Source organism: Ranitomeya variabilis, chromosome 2 (assembly GCF_051348905.1).
Source record: "Ranitomeya variabilis isolate aRanVar5 chromosome 2, aRanVar5.hap1, whole genome shotgun sequence".
Classification (NCBI taxonomy): domain Eukaryota; kingdom Metazoa; phylum Chordata; class Amphibia; order Anura; family Dendrobatidae; genus Ranitomeya; species Ranitomeya variabilis.
Window position 1 is genome coordinate 738,646,380 of NC_135233.1, and position 16,492 is coordinate 738,662,871.

The following is a 16,492-nucleotide window of genomic DNA, read 5'->3' on the forward strand; positions in this document are numbered from 1 at the left end:
TTTACAATTCTGACCACTGTCCCTTTATGAGGTAATAATTCTGGAAAGCTTAAATGGATCACGGTGAATCTGAGAATGTTTTCTCCTGACATATTGTACAGTACTTCATGATAGTGGCAAAATTTATTTGATTTGACTTGTGTTTATTTGTGAAAAAAAATGGAAATTTGGTGAAAATTTTGCAATTCTCTCACTTTGAATTTTCATGTCCTTAAATCACAGAGATATGTCACACAAAATACTTAATAAGTAACATTTCACACGTCTACTTTACATCAGCACAATTTTGGTACCAAAATTTTTTTTGTTAGGAAGTTAAACGGGTTAAAAATTGACTAGTGATTTCTCATTTTTACACGATCATTTTTTTTAGGGACAACATCACATTTGAAGTCACTTTGAGGGGTCTATATGATAGAAAGTCGCCAGAAGAAAGCCATTACTGCGCTAATACCTCAAAGTATCTCTCCTACAATACGCAAAACAGCACAGAGACAAGCCTCAAAACTTCTGGAACAAGGTAATTTGGAGTGATGAGACCAAAATTGAACTTTTTGGCCACAACTATAAACGTTACATTTGGAGAGAGGTTAACAAGGCCTATGATGAAAGGAATACCATTCCTACTGCAAAGCACAGAGGTAGATCGCTGATATTTTGGAACATAATCAAGATTGTGAATGTGGTGTCCTTTTTACTATCCCACAGTTATTTTTTATTCAATAAAAAATACTATAAACAGGTTAAAGGTTGCCTGATGGGGGGCAAACGCTCCCCTTCTTTGGCAAATATTTCCATGATATGCTGGGAATATGATTATTAGTTTTCAAAATCTAATCCATATTATGACAGGATTGTATGGATAGGATGATACATTGATGATTTGATTTTTATTATCAAAAAAGAAATGGCAGGAGATCATCAAGTGTTTTTTGAATTTTTGAATTGTAATGATCGAAATTTGCAGTTTGTTTCAGAATACAAGGATCAATGTTCCCCTTTTCTAGATGTATTTGTTGAAGGACAAGTGGACAGTGGTAAAATCTGTAGCAGATTATACCATAAGCCAACTATGGGTAATGGAGTTTTGCATGCATCCAGTGCACACCCTGTTCACACTATAAAGAATTTGCCCATAGGAGAATTTTTTAGAGCGAGGCTTGCCTTTTCTAATGATGTTGAATTCAAACAGGAGTGCAAAGTAACTGCAAGGATATTCAAGCAGTGAGGTTATTCACAGGCATGTGTGAACAGTGCCAGATATAGAGCATGCAGTAGAAACAGAGAACAATGTTTAATGGATCGCAGTATATGTGATTCTCAATCACAAGTAGTGTTTTCTACACCATTTTCCATTGAATAACCACCAATAGTCAATATAATAAAACGGCATCTTCCAGTTTCAAGGCAGGATAAAAAAAAACTAACACCATCTTAGATAATGGAGTGCGATTTGTAGCCCAAAAATCCAAAACTTTAGCCAACATGTTGTCACCCAGTTTGTATATGGGATCAAAATATTCAGAAAAAAAGAGCTTATTCCTGGTTAGAAAACACAGGTAACTACAAATGTGGCATCAGTAGATGTGAAAAACGTGGATACTCCAGCTCCAATGAAACGGTAAAAAATCTTTATTCATCCAAGAAATCTTAAAAAAGGATAATCCTTACACATTGTGGACAGTACATGTGATTGCAGGAGGAATGACGGCAACGCGTTTCGATCACTAGATGTTACTCATGCCAATAGTACGCACAGACTGAATGCTATTCATATAGTGATTTCCATCCTATCACAGGGTTACAATTACAATTAATCACATGATTGACCCAAAGGTCCTATTCCTACATATATAGACAAACCATTAATAAAGCATTAAACACATCTATAAAAAAGCTGTACATTCTCAGCAAGATTAAGGAATAAACTTAGGTTACGTATTTATCCAAATTGGTCTCTTGATAGAGCTACAGCCATAGTGAATAATAAACATAGAGCAGAGTTATTGGTACTAAATGAAAAAAGAAACCTTATGTTTGTTCACAATTTAGCCCGCAATACAACCAAATTAAAGATATTATAAATAAAAGATTACCTGTTCTATTTGAGGATGACATGCTTATGAATATTCTGCAAGATGGAGTCAATATTGTGGCTAGAAGAGCTCAAACTATTGGGGACATTATTGCTCCCAGCTCCCATGTGGCTAAACCTAAATCAAATACCTGGCTTGAGTGAAAAGGCTTTTTAGGTCCGGTACTGCAGCTTGTAGTACGTGTGCACATTCTTATCTGGGGAACACATTTCAAAATTCGGAAAAGACTAAAAGTTACAACATAAATAGTTTCATAAATTGCCACACTAAAAATGTGGTTTATAAAATAGACTGTGTAGCATGTCAAATCTCCTATATAGGATGCACGGCTAGAAAACTGAAAACGAGAATTACGGAGCATTTGAGAGATGCCAGCAATTGTAATACAATAAATAGGAACATCTCAATGGTCTCCAGACATTTTGGCACGAAACACAATGGGGATGTTACAAACTTAAGAGTTCATGGCATTGAAAAAGTTTATCATCAAAGCTGTGGGGGAGATATCAGAAGACGCCTCCTCACAAGGGAGGCGTTCTGGATATATAATCTTAATACTCATTTACCCATAGGTTTAAACAAAAGAAATGAGATTTTATATCATTATTGCTGAGAATGTACAGCTTTTTTATAGATGTGTTTAATGCTTTATTAATGGTTTGTCTATAAATGTAGGAATAGGACCTTTGGGTCAATCATGTGATTAATTGTAACCCTGTGATAGGATGGAAATCACTATATGTATAGCATTCAGTCTGTGCGTACTATTGGCATGAGTAAGATCTAGTGATCGAAACGCGTTGCCGTCATTCCTCCTGCAATCACATGTACTGTCCACGATGTGTAAGGATTATCCTTTTTTAAGATTTCTTGGATGAATAAAGATTTTTTACCGTTTCATTGGAGCTGGAGTATCCACGTTTTTCACATTTGCTGCTGCCTAGCGTCCCGGTCAGGACGAACTTCCGTGCTCTGTGCTTAACGGTCTGGTTGGTGAGCTGGCTACGGCTTCTTTGCCGTTTTTTTCTTTGTTTTGTTATATCAGTAGATGTGGATTGTGTCAATATATGCAAAAAAAACACCAATTTTTTTGCGAATTGTAATTCCAGATCTGTAATATATTTGGTTTCTTGTCAGGCATGTAATGTGCAATATGTGGGGTCGACCGCACGTAAATTAAAGCAGAAAATTAAAGAACATGTATCAGGAGCTGCTACCGGTAACAGCAAGGATAAACGCTCTTTGTCAGGAGGTTCATGCTGGTGACACGACTTCCATGAGAGTAAGGCTGCTTTCACACTAGCGTCGGCACGGGGCCGTCGCTATGCGTCGGCCCGACGTGCCGACGCGCGTTGTGAAAGTGATGCCCGACGTGGGCAGCGGAAGCAGTCTTACGACGCTTCCACTGCCCCATTGTAAGGTCCGGAGAGGAGGGGGCGGAGTCGCCACACAAAAAAACGTTACATGTAACTTTTTTGTGCCAATGGTCCGCCAAAACACGACGCAACCGTCGTACGACGGCAATACGTCGCAATTCGTCGCTAATGTTAGTCTATGGGGAAAAAAACGCATCCTGCAGACAACTTTGCAGGATGCGTTTTTTCTCCTAAGGCTACGTTCACATTTGCGTTGCGTCGGCGCAGGTTCAGCGACGCATAGCGGCGCATGCGTCATGCGCCCCTATATTTAACATGGGGGCGCATGGACATGCGTTGTCTTGCGTTTTGTGATGCATGCGTCATTTTTGGCGCAAGTGTCAGGGCGCACAGGACGCTGCATGTTGCATTTTTTTTGCGCCGAAAATCAGGCCAAAATTGTACGCATGCGTCACAAAAAGCTGCGTTTTGCATGCGTTTTTGCATGCGTTGTGCGTTGCGTCGCCGACGCTGCGCCGCACAACGCAAATGTGAACGTAGCCTAAACGACACATTGCGACGTACAGCCAACAACGCTAGTGTGAAAGTAGCCTAACTGCCAATGAGCAAGTAAAGAGGGCAGTCAGAGGAGGGGATACAGTATCTACTCTACGAGCCAGAGAGGCAGCTTGGATCTTAAAATTAGATACTTGTTTCCCCAAAGGAATGAATTCTAAAACAGATCTGATGTATTTTTATTAAGTGATGATCTCATTTATAAATTTAATAAAGATATGTGGGTTATGTATATATGTGGGGGTACTTTATGTATTTACATGTATTTATATATATATTGGCGAAGGGTATTATTGTATTCTTACAATCTGTATGTGCAATATTGTATATAGACTTAGTGGCTATAACATTTGTATAACACTCAGTTTGGGCAGGGTGTTTGTCTTTGTCCAATGGGTACTCAGTTGTTTGATATATGGTTAATTAACATGAATTGTGATTGGATGTAGCCTTTTGTTATGTGCCTTATATATATTGTGTTGTAATGCGTTTTTATTATGCTAAGACTAAGGGCAGTACTGCCTGAAACGCGTCAGCTTGTTTTTATGATGCACTAATAAAGGACAAGATTTTTATTCTATCTTCATCCCCTCCATTCAATATTTGCATGAGCTGGACAAGTGAGTGATTTGCATTTTCACCTGGGAGTCGGGCGGCAGGAACATGATGGTGATCCGTGCTCTGTACATGTCTATTGAGAATTGGATTCTAATACGTCTGGTTGGGTGAGCTGATGAAATCCTAATATTTGCAGGAGAATTCTATAGTTGCACTGTCTTGCAGTAGAAGGGATTGTGTGGCTTTTGGTTACACGTTTGCAGTCACTTTATACTAACTGGTGCTGGGAGCGGGAGGTCATGTGATTTACATACGTCCGGCCACATTCTTATTAGAACCGTTTTCATTGACCACATCTGTTCAGTACATGACAGCATGTATGCAAATCACATTTGTGCTCCTGATGCAGTAGAATCCTGACAGCACTCTGAGAATTCACAAGTCGGCCGTCACATAGGCCACATTAACACGTTGAGTATTTGGTCAGTATTTTACCTCAGGATTTCTAAGCCAAAACCAGGAGTGGAACAATCAGAGGAAAAGAATAATAGAAACACGTCACCACTTCAGGATTTATCACCCACTCCTGGTTTTGGCTTACAGATAATGAGGTAAGAAACTCATTAAATACTGAATATGTGAATGTGGCCATAGAGTGACCCTTTAAGAATCCTAATCTATGAACTATAAAACCTAAATTTTTCTAGAAGTACAGTATGCCTCATTATGAAGGGCGCAGGTCTAGGAATAAAAAAAAAAAAACACTAGACACATCTCTGTACTGTCAATGTATACTGTATATTTGCACACTGTAGATAGAGAACCACTAAGCACTATTTTTTTCCAGACTGAATAACCCCAAATTTGAAAATCTGACTTGGTACTACCATCCAATCAGGAAGCAATAGGTTAATAAGAACCACCAAGCTACACATTAAGGGCTTATGTGATTGTGCAAGGCAGTAGACAAACGACCACAGTGGCATACGGCCGCCGCAGTTTTTATCCTCAGTATGTAAATCCAGCTTAAATGAGAAGTTTACTTTTTACTCTCAATGTACTTTACCATAGTCTCTTGGAAATTGGTATTGGCTTCCCTCATGTTGGCGAGAAGGATTTCAGGATCTGAGGAATTTACACTCACTGAATATAGTCGTAACTGATGATCACCATCTGGAACATCAAATGATCTGTAACAAAAAGAGATTGTCTTGTGATTACATTCTGAGGAATCCTGAGGAATCGCGGACCCATAGACTTTCATTGGCAAGTTTGATCCGACACTTGGATCAATATTGAACATATCTTTTTGATTTTGCACAAATTTCAGTTCACAAAAAGCCACTGACATGTGAACGACCCCATAGACTGACGTAGACATGAGTGCTATTATGATAAAAACTTGATAGCACTTGTATGTAAAAAAAAAAATGTGTGAATGAGGCATAACTCATGAAAAATCACCAATTACTCTTTTTAAAGGTCACACAGCTTACATCAATTTATACTCCCTATTTGTTAGGGCTCATCCTGATGTATTTTTTTTCTTGGATAGCACTAGTATCTATTAGAGCAGAGGTGTCAAACTGCATTCCTCGAGGGCCGCCAACAGGTCATGTTTTCAGGATTTCCTTGTATTGCACAGGTGATAATTTAATCACCTGCACAGAATGATTCCAGCACCTTGTGGAATGCTAAGAAAATCCTGAAAACATGACCTGTTGGCGGCCCTCGAGGAATGCAGTTTGACACCTCTGTATTAGAGTCTATGGGGCTCTTGATATTTCCAAGTATTTTGGCGGATGTACACCTATGTACATGGGTCAACAGCATGAAAGTTTAATGAGTATAAAAAATTGTCCAATCTTAACCCCTTTACCCCCAAGGGTGGTTTGCACGTTAATGACCAGGCCAATTTTTACAATTCTGACCACTGTCCCTTTATGAGGTTATAATTCGGGAACGCTTCAACGGATCCCACTGATTCTGACATTATTTTCTCGTGACATATTGTATTTCATGATAGTGGTAAAATTTCTTTGACATTATCTGCGTTTATTTGTGAAAAAAACGGAAATTTGGCTAAAATTTTGAAAATTTCGCAATTTTCCAACTTTGAATTTTTATGCAATTAAATCACAGAGATATATCACACAAAATACTTAATAAGTAACATTCCACACATGTCTACTTTACATCAGCACAATTTTGGAACCCACATTTTTTTTTGTTAGGGAGTTATAAGGGTTAAAAGTTGACCAGCAATTTCTCATTTTTACAACACCATTTTTTTTAGGGACCACATCTCACTTGAAGTCATTTTGAGGGGTCTATATGATAGAAAATAACCAAGTGTGACACCATTCTAAAAACTGTACCCCTCAAGGTGCTCAAAACCACATTCAAAAAGTTTATTAACCCTTCAGGTGTTTCACAGGAATTTTTGGAATGTTTAAATAAAAATGAACATTTAACTTTTTTTCACAAAATATTTACTTCAGCTCCAATTTGTTTTATTCTACCAAGGGTAAAAGGAGAAAATGGACCCCAAAAGGTGTTGTACAATTTGTCCTGAGTACGTTGATACCCCATATGTGGGGGTAAACCACTGTTTGGGCGCATGGCAGAGCTCGGAAAGGAAGGAGCGCCATTTGACTTTTCAATGCAAAATTGACTGGAATTGAGATGGGACGCCATGTTGCGTTTGGAGAGCCCCTGATGTGCCTAAACATTGAAACCCCCCACAAGTGACACCATTTTGGAAAGTAGACCCCCTAAGGAACTTATCTAGATGTGTTGTGAGAGCTTTGATCCCCCAAGTGTTTCACTACAGTTTATAACGCAGAGACGTGAAAATAAAAATTCTTTTTTTTTCCCACAAAAATTATTTTTTAGCCCCCAGTTTTGTATTTTTCCAAGGGTAAAAGATGAAATTAGACCCCAAAAGTTGTTGTCCAATTTGTCCTGAGTACGCTGATACCCCATATGTGGGGGGGAACCACCGTTTGAGCGCATGGCAGAGCTCGGAAGGGAAGGAGCGTCATTTGGGATGCAGACTTAGATGGATTGGTCTGCAGGCGTCACATTGCATTTGCAGAGCCCGTAATGTACCTAAACAGTAGAAACCCCCCACAAGTGACCCCATATTGGAATCTAGACCCCCCAAGGAACTTATCTAGATGTGTTGTGAGAACTTTGAACCCCCAAGTGTTTCACTACAGTTTATAACGCAGAGCCGTGAAAATAAAAAATCTTTTTTTTCCACAAAAATTTTTTAGCCCCCAGTTTTGTATTTTTCCAAGGGTAACAGGAGAAATTGGACCCCAAAAGTTGTTGCCCAATTTGTCCTGAGTACGCTGATACCCCATATGTTGGGGTAAACCCCTGTTTGGGCGCACGGGAGAGCTCGGAAGGGAAGGAGCACGGTTTTACTTTATCAACGCAGAATTGGCTGGAATTGAGATCGGACGCCATGTCGCATTTGGAGAGCCCCTGATGTGCCTAAACAGTGGAAACCCCCCAGTTATAACTGAAACCCTAATCCAAACACATCCCTAACCCTAATCCCAACGGTAACCCTAACCACACCCCTAACCCTGACACACCCCTAACCCTAATCCCAACCCTATTCCCAACTGTAAACGTAATCCTAACCCTAACTTTAGCCCCAACTCTAACCCTAACTTTAGCCCCAACTCTAACTGTAGCCTTAACCCTAGCCCTAGCCCTAACCCTAGCCCTAACCCTAACCCTAGCTCTAACCTTAGCCCTAACCCTAACCCTAATGGGAAAATGTAAATAAATAAATTTTTTTTAATTTTTAAATTTTTCGCTAACTAAGGGGGTGATGAAGGGGGGTTTGATTTACTTTAATATCGGGTTTTTTAGCGGATTTTTATGATTGGCAGCCGTCACACACTGAAAGACGCTTTTTATTGCAAAATATTTTTTGCATTACCACATTTTGAGAGCTATAATTTTTCCATATTTGAGTCCACAGAGTCATGTGAGGTCTTGTTTTTTGCGGGACGAGTTGACGTTTTTCGGGCACGTGACTTTTTTGATCGCTTTTTATTCCGATTTTTGTGAGGCAGAATGACCAAAAACCAGCTATTCATGAATTTCTTTTGGGGGAGGCGATTATATCGTGTTTGGTAAAATGGATAAAGCAGTTTATTCTTCGGGTCAGTACGATTACAGCGATACCTCATTTATATCATTTTTTTATGTTTTGGTGCTTTTATACGATAAAAACTATTTTATAGAAAAAAAATATATTTTTGTATCGCTTTATTCTGAAGACTAGAACTTTTTTATTTTTTCTTTGATGACGCTGTTTGGCGGCTCGTTTTTTGCTGGACAAGATGACGTTTTCAGCGGTATCATGGTTATTTATATCCGTCTTTTTGATCGCGTGTTATTCCACTTTTTGTTTGGCGGTATGATAATAAAGCGTTGTTTTTTGCCTTTTTTTTTTACGGTGTTCACTGAAGGGGTTAACTAGTGGGACAGTTTTATAGGTCGGGTCGCTACGGACGCGGCGATACTAAATATGTGTACTTTTAGTGTTTTTTTATTATTTAGATAAAGAAATGTTTTTATAGGAACTATATATATACAGTGGGGCAAAAAAGTATTTAGTCAGTCAGCAATAGTGCAAGTTCCACCACTTAAAAAGATGAGAGACGTCTGTAATTTACATCATAGGTAGACCTCAACTATGGGAGACAAACTAAGAAAAAAAAATCCAGAAAATCGCATTGTCTGTTTTTTTATCATTTTATTTGCATTTTATGGTGGAAAATAAGTATTTGGTCAGAAACAAAATTTCATCTCAATACTTTGTAATATATCCTTTGTTGGCAATGACAGAGGTCAAACGTTTTCTGTAAGTCTTCACAAGGTTGCCACACACTGTTGTTGGTATTTTGGCCCATTGCTCCATGCAGATCTCCTCTAGAGCAGTGATGTTTTTGGCTTTTCGCTTGGCAACACGGACTTTCAACTCCCTCCAAAGGTTTTCTATAGGGTTGAGATCTGGAGACTGGCTAGGCCACTCCAGGACCTTGAAATGCTTCTTACGAAGCCACTCCTTCGTTGTCCTGGCGGTGTGCTTTGGATCATTGTCATGTTGAAAGACCCAGCCACGTTTCAACTTCAATGCCCTTGCTGATGGAAGGAGGTTTGCACTCAAAATCTCACGATACATGGCCCCATTCATTCTTTCATGTACCCGGATCAGTCGTCCTGGCCCCTTTGGAGAGAAACAGCCCCAAAGCATGATGTTTCCACCACCATGCTTTGCAGTAGGTATGGTGTTTGATGGATGCAACTCAGTATTCTTTTTCCTCCAAACACTGTTATGACCCCAATGGCGAGGGTCTCAGAGGAACGTGGAAGTCTGCAGAATACAAAAATCCAGCTCATAGGGCAGTGGTAACTGGGTTGACCATATATCTACTCCTAACGCCAACACTAGAAGTAGCCGGGGATCATTCCTACGTTGATTCTAGATGACACGCGCCAGCCGGAGAATCTAGCTACCCCTAGTAGAGGAAAACAAAGACCTTTCTTGCCTCCAGAGAAGGGGACCCCAAAGATGGATAGAAGCCCCCCACAAATAATGACGGTGAGGTAAGAGGAAATGACAAACACAGAAATGAACCAGGTTTAGCACAGAGAGGCCCGCTTACTGATAGCAGAATAAAGAAAGGTAACCTATATGGTCAACAAAAACCCTATCAAAATCCACACTGGAAATTCAAGAACCCCCGAACCGTCTAACGGTCCGGGGGGAGAACACCAGCCCCCTAGAGCTTCCAGCAAAGGTCAGGATATAGATTTGGAACAAGCTGGACAAAAATACAAAACCAAAACAAATAGCAAAAAGCAAAAGGCAGACTTAGCTGATATAACTGGAACCAGGATCAGTAGACAAGAGCACAGCAGACTAGCTCTGATAACTACGTTGCCAGGCATAGAACTGAAGGTCCAGGGAGCTTATATAGCAACACCCCTGTCATGATCTCCATGGCCAGAGAACTAGCATAAGCCTCAATAGGAACAAGCTCTTGGAAGATGTAACTATACTGACCATGAACTAAACCTACCGCATCATCTAGAAGTAGCCAGGTAGCATGTCCTACTTTTTATCCCTATATGCCCAGCGCCGGCCGGAGAACTAAATAATGCTAGCAGAGGGAAATATAAGACCTGACTCACCTCTAGAGAAATGCCCAAAAAGGAGACAGAGGCCCCCCACATATATTGGCGGTGATATGAGATGAAACAACAAACGCAGCAGGAAAATAGTTTTAGCAAATTTGAGGTCCGCTTTCTAGATAGCAGAAGACAGAAAGCATACTTTCATGGTCAGTAGAAAACCCTAACAAAACACATCCAGAAATTACTTTAGGACTCTGGCATTAACTCATAATACCAGAGTGGCAATTCCTGATCAACAAGAGCTTTCCAGACACAGTAACGAAACTGCAGCTGTAAACTGGAACCAAAATACAAAAACAAAACATGGACGAATGTCCAACTTATCTAGTAGATGTCTGGGAGCAGGAACAAGCACAGAGAGGCTTCTGATAACATTGTTGACCGGCAAGCATCTAACAGAGAAGCCAGGTTATATAGCGACACCCAGATCTAATCAGAACAGGTGAACAGGGAAGATGATGTCACAAGTTCAATTCCACCAGTAGCCACCGGGGGAGCCCAGAATCCAAATTCACAACAGTACCCCCCCCTCAAGGAGGGGGCACCGAACCCTCACCAGAACCACCAGGGCGATCAGGATGGGCCCTATGAAAGGCACGAACCAGATCAGAGGCATGAACATCAGATGCAGTGACCCAAGAATTATCCTCCTGGCCGTATCCCTTCCACTTGACCAGATACTGGAGTCTCCGTCTGGAAACACGGGAGTCTAGGATTTTTTCCACAACGTACTCCAACTCACCCTCAACCAACACCGGAGCAGGAGGCTCAACGGAAGGCACAACCGGTGCCTCATACCTGCGCAATAACGACCGATGAAAAACGTTATGAATAGAAAAGGATGCAGGGAGGTCCAAACGGAAGGAAACAGGGTTAAGAATCTCCAATATTTTATACGGACCGATGAACCGAGGCTTAAACTTAGGAGATGAGACCCTCATAGGGACAAAACGAGAAGACAACCACACCAAATCTCCAACACAAAGCCGAGGACCAACACGACGGTGACGGTTGGCAAAAAGCTGAGTCTTCTCCTGGGACAACTTTAAATTGTCCATCACCTGCCCCCAGATATGATGCAATCTCTCCACCACCGCATCCACTCCAGGACAATCCGAGGATTCCATCTGACCGGAGGAAAATCGAGGGTGGAACCCCGAATTACAGAAAAACGGGGACACCAAAGTGGCAGAGCTGGCCCGATTATTGAGGGCGAACTCCGCCAATGGCAAAAAAGCAACCCAATCATCCTGGTCAGCAGACACAAAACACCTCAGATATGTCTCCAGGGTCTGATTAGTCCGCTCGGTCTGGCCATTAGTCTGAGGGTGAAAAGCAGACGAAAAAGACAAATCTATGCCCATCCTAGCACAGAATGCCCGCCAAAATCTAGACACAAATTGGGTTCCTCTGTCAGAAACGGTATTCTCAGGAATACCATGCAAACGAACAACATTTTGAAAAAACAGGGGCACCAACTCGGAAGAAGAAGGCAATTTGGGCAGGGGAACCAAATGGACCATCTTAGAAAAACGGTCACACACCACCCAGATGACAGACATCTTCTGAGAAACAGGCAGATCTGAAATAAAATCCATCGAGATGTGTGTCCAAGGCCTCTTAGGAATAGGCAAGGGCAACAATAATCCACTAGCCCGAGAACAACAAGGCTTGGCCCGAGCACAAACGTCACAAGACTGCACAAAGCCTCGCACATCTCGTGACAGGGAAGGCCACCAGAAGGATCTTGCCACCAAATCCCTGGTACCAAAAATTCCAGGATGACCTGCCAATGCAGAAGAATGTACCTCAGAGATGACTCTACTAGTCCAATCATCAGGAACAAACAACCTATCAGGCGGACAACGATCCGGTCTATCCGCCTGAAACTCCTGCAAGGCCCGCCGCAGGTCTGGAGAAACGGCTGACAAGATAACTCCCTCCTTAAGAATACCTGTGGGGTCAGAGTTGCCGGGTGAATCAGGCTCAAAACTCCTAGAAAGGGCATCCGCCTTAACATTCTTAGAACCCGGTAGGTACGATACCACAAAATTAAACCGAGAGAAAAATAATGACCAGCGCGCCTGTCTAGGATTCAGGCGCCTGGCGGTCTCAAGATAGATCAAATTTTTGTGGTCAGTCAATACCACTACCTGATGTCTGGCCCCCTCGAGCCAATGGCGCCACTCCTCAAACGCCCACTTCATGGCCAAAAGCTCCCGATTCCCAACATCATAATTCCGCTCAGCGGGCGAAAATTTACGGGAAAAGAAGGCACAAGGCCTCATCACGGCGCAGTCAGAACTTTTCTGCGACAACACTGCCCCAGCCCCGATCTCAGAAGCGTCGACCTCAACCTGAAAAGGAAGAGTCACATCAGGCTGACGCAACACAGGGGCAGAAGAAAAACGGCGCTTAAGCTCCTGAAAGGCCTCCACAGCATCAGGGGACCAATTAGCAACATCAGCACCCTGTCTAGTCAAATCGGTCAATGGCTTAACGACATCCGAAAAACCAGAAATAAATCGACGATAAAAGTTGGCAAAGCCCAAAAATTTCTGAAGACTTTTAAGAGAAGAGGGCTGCGTCCAATCACAAATAGCTTGAACCTTGACAGGATCCATCTCAATGGAAGAGGGAGAAAAAATATATCCCAAAAAGGAAATTCTCTGAACCCCAAAAACGCACTTAGAACCCTTGACACACAGAGAATTAGACCGCAAAACCTGAAAAACCCTCTTAACTTGCCAGACATGAGAGTCCCAATCATCCGAAAAAATCAGAATATCATCCAGATACACTATCATAAATTTATCCAAAAAATCGCGGAAAATATCATGCATAAAGGACTGGAAGACTGAAGGGGCATTAGAAAGACCAAAAGGCATCACCAAATACTCAAAGTGGCCCTCGGGCGTATTAAATGCGGTTTTCCACTCATCCCCCTGCCTGATCCGCACCAAATTATACGCCCCACGGAGATCAATCTTAGAGAACCACTTGGCCCCCTTTATGCGAGCAAACAAATCAGTCAGCAACGGCAATGGGTATTGATATTTAACCGTGATTTTATTCAAAAGCCGATAATCAATACATGGTCTCAAAGAGCCGTCTTTTTTTGACACAAAGAAAAAACCGGCTCCTAAGGGAGATGACGATGGACGAATATGTCCCCTTTTCCAAGGACTCCTTTATATATTCTCGCATAGCAGTATGTTCAGGCACAGACAGATTAAATAAACGACCCTTTGGGTATTTACTACCCGGAATTAAATCTATAGCACAATCGCACTCACGGTGCGGAGGTAGTGAACCCAGCTTGGGTTCTTCAAAGACGTCACGATAATCAGACAGGAACTCAGGGATTTCAGAGGGAATAGATGATGAAATGGACACCAAAGGTACGTCCCCATGAGTCCCCTTACATCCCCAGCTCAACACAGACATAGCTCTCCAGTCAAGGACTGGGTTGTGAGACTGCAGCCATGGCAATCCCAGCACCAAATCATCATGTAGATTATACAGCACCAGAAAACGAATAGTCTCCTGGTGATCCGGATTAATACACATAGTCACTTGTGTCCAGTATTGTGGTTTATTATTAGCCAATGGGGTGGAGTCAATCCCCTTCAGAGGAATAAGAGTCTCCAAAGGCTCTAAATCATACCCACAACGATTGGCAAAGGACCAATCCATAAGACTCAAAGCGGCGCCAGAGTCGATATAGGCGTCCGTAGTAATAGATGACAAAGAGCAAATCAGGGTCACAGACAAAATAAATTTAGACTGTAAAGTGCCAATGGGAACGGATTTATCAAGCTTTTTAGTACGCTTAAAGCATGCTGATATAACATGAGTAGAATCCCCACAATAGAAACACAACCCATTTTTCCGTCTAAAATTCTGCCGCTCGCTTCTGGACAGAATTCTATCACACTGCATGTTTTCTGGCGTCTTCTCAGTGGACACCGCCAGATGGTGCACTGGTTTGCGCTCCCGCAGACGCCTATCGATCTGAATGGCCATTGTCATGGACTCATTCAGACTTGCAGGCACAGGGAACCCCACCATAACATCCTTAATGGCATCAGAAAGACCCTCTCTGAAAGTAGCCGCCAAGGCACACTCATTCCACTGAGTAAGCACAGACCATTTACGGAATTTTTGGCAGTAAATTTCAGCTTCATCTTGCCCCTGCGATAGGGACATCAAAGTTTTTTCTGCCTGAAGTTCCAAATGAGGTTCCTCATACAGCAAGCCCAAGGCCAGAAAAAACGCATCCACATTGCGCAACGCAGGATCCCCTGGTGCCAATGCAAAAGCCCAATCTTGAGGGTCGCCGCGGAGCAAGGAAATCACAATCCCAACCTGCTGTGCAGGGTCTCCAGCAGAACGAGATTTCAGGGACAAAAATAACTTACAATTATTTCTAAAATTCTGAAAGCTAGATCTATTCCCTGAGAAGAATTCCGGCAAAGGAATTCTCGGCTCTGATACCGGAGCATGAACAATAAAATCCTGCAAACTTTGCACTTTCGTGGCGAGATTATTCAAACCTGCAGTTACACTCTGTAGATCCATTATAGACAGGTGAACATAGAGCCATTCAAAGATTAGAAGGAGAGAGAAAAAAAAGAAAGACTGCAGCATAGACAGACTGGCAAGTGATCCAATTAAGAGCACACTAACTACTAGAGAAAAAAAAAAAAAAAAAAAAAAAATTTTCAGCAGACTTCTTATTTCTCTCCTTTCTCAGCCAAGGATTTTAACCCTTTAGTGGGCCGGTCAAACTGTCATGATCTCCATGGCCAGAGAACTAGCATAAGCCTCAATAGGAACAAGCTCTTGGAAGATGTAACTATACTGACCATGAACTAAACCTACCGCATCATCTAGAAGTAGCCAGGTAGCATGTCCTACTTTTTATCCCTATATGCCCAGCGCCGGCCGGAGAACTAAATAATGCTAGCAGAGGGAAATATAAGACCTGACTCACCTCTAGAGAAATGCCCAAAAAGGAGACAGAGGCCCCCCACATATATTGGCGGTGATATGAGATGAAACAACAAACGCAGCAGGAAAATAGTTTTAGCAAATTTGAGGTCCGCTTTCTAGATAGCAGAAGACAGAAAGCATACTTTCATGGTCAGTAGAAAACCCTAACAAAACACATCCAGAAATTACTTTAGGACTCTGGCATTAACTCATAATACCAGAGTGGCAATTCCTGATCAACAAGAGCTTTCCAGACACAGTAACGAAACTGCAGCTGTAAACTGGAACCAAAATACAAAAACAAAACATGGACGAATGTCCAACTTATCTAGTAGATGTCTGGGAGCAGGAACAAGCACAGAGAGGCTTCTGATAACATTGTTGACCGGCAAGCATCTAACAGAGAAGCCAGGTTATATAGCGACACCCAGATCTAATCAGAACAGGTGAACAGGGAAGATGATGTCACAAGTTCAATTCCACCAGTAGCCACCGGGGGAGCCCAGAATCCAAATTCACAACACACCCCTAACTAACGACCCAGGTGCGGATAAAAGGAATGACAGAAAAACCAGAGTCAAAAAACTAGTAACCACTAGAGGGAGCAAAAAGCAAATTCACAACAGTACCCCCCCCTTAGTGAGGGGTCACCGAACCCTCACCACGACCACCAGGGCGATCAGGATG

At 41.9% G+C, this 16,492-nt stretch overlaps 1 protein-coding gene across 1 annotated transcript in view; it reads right to left on the reverse strand.

Moving 5' to 3' along the window:
* Positions 1–16,492, reverse strand: part of CRYBG1 (crystallin beta-gamma domain containing 1) — a 481,728-nt gene that overhangs the window by 285,334 nt on the left and 179,902 nt on the right. The window contains exon 2 of the mRNA XM_077289625.1: positions 5,652–5,775. Coding sequence (XP_077145740.1) covers positions 5,652–5,775 — 124 coding nt within the window. The remainder of the gene's footprint in view (positions 1–5,651; positions 5,776–16,492) is intronic.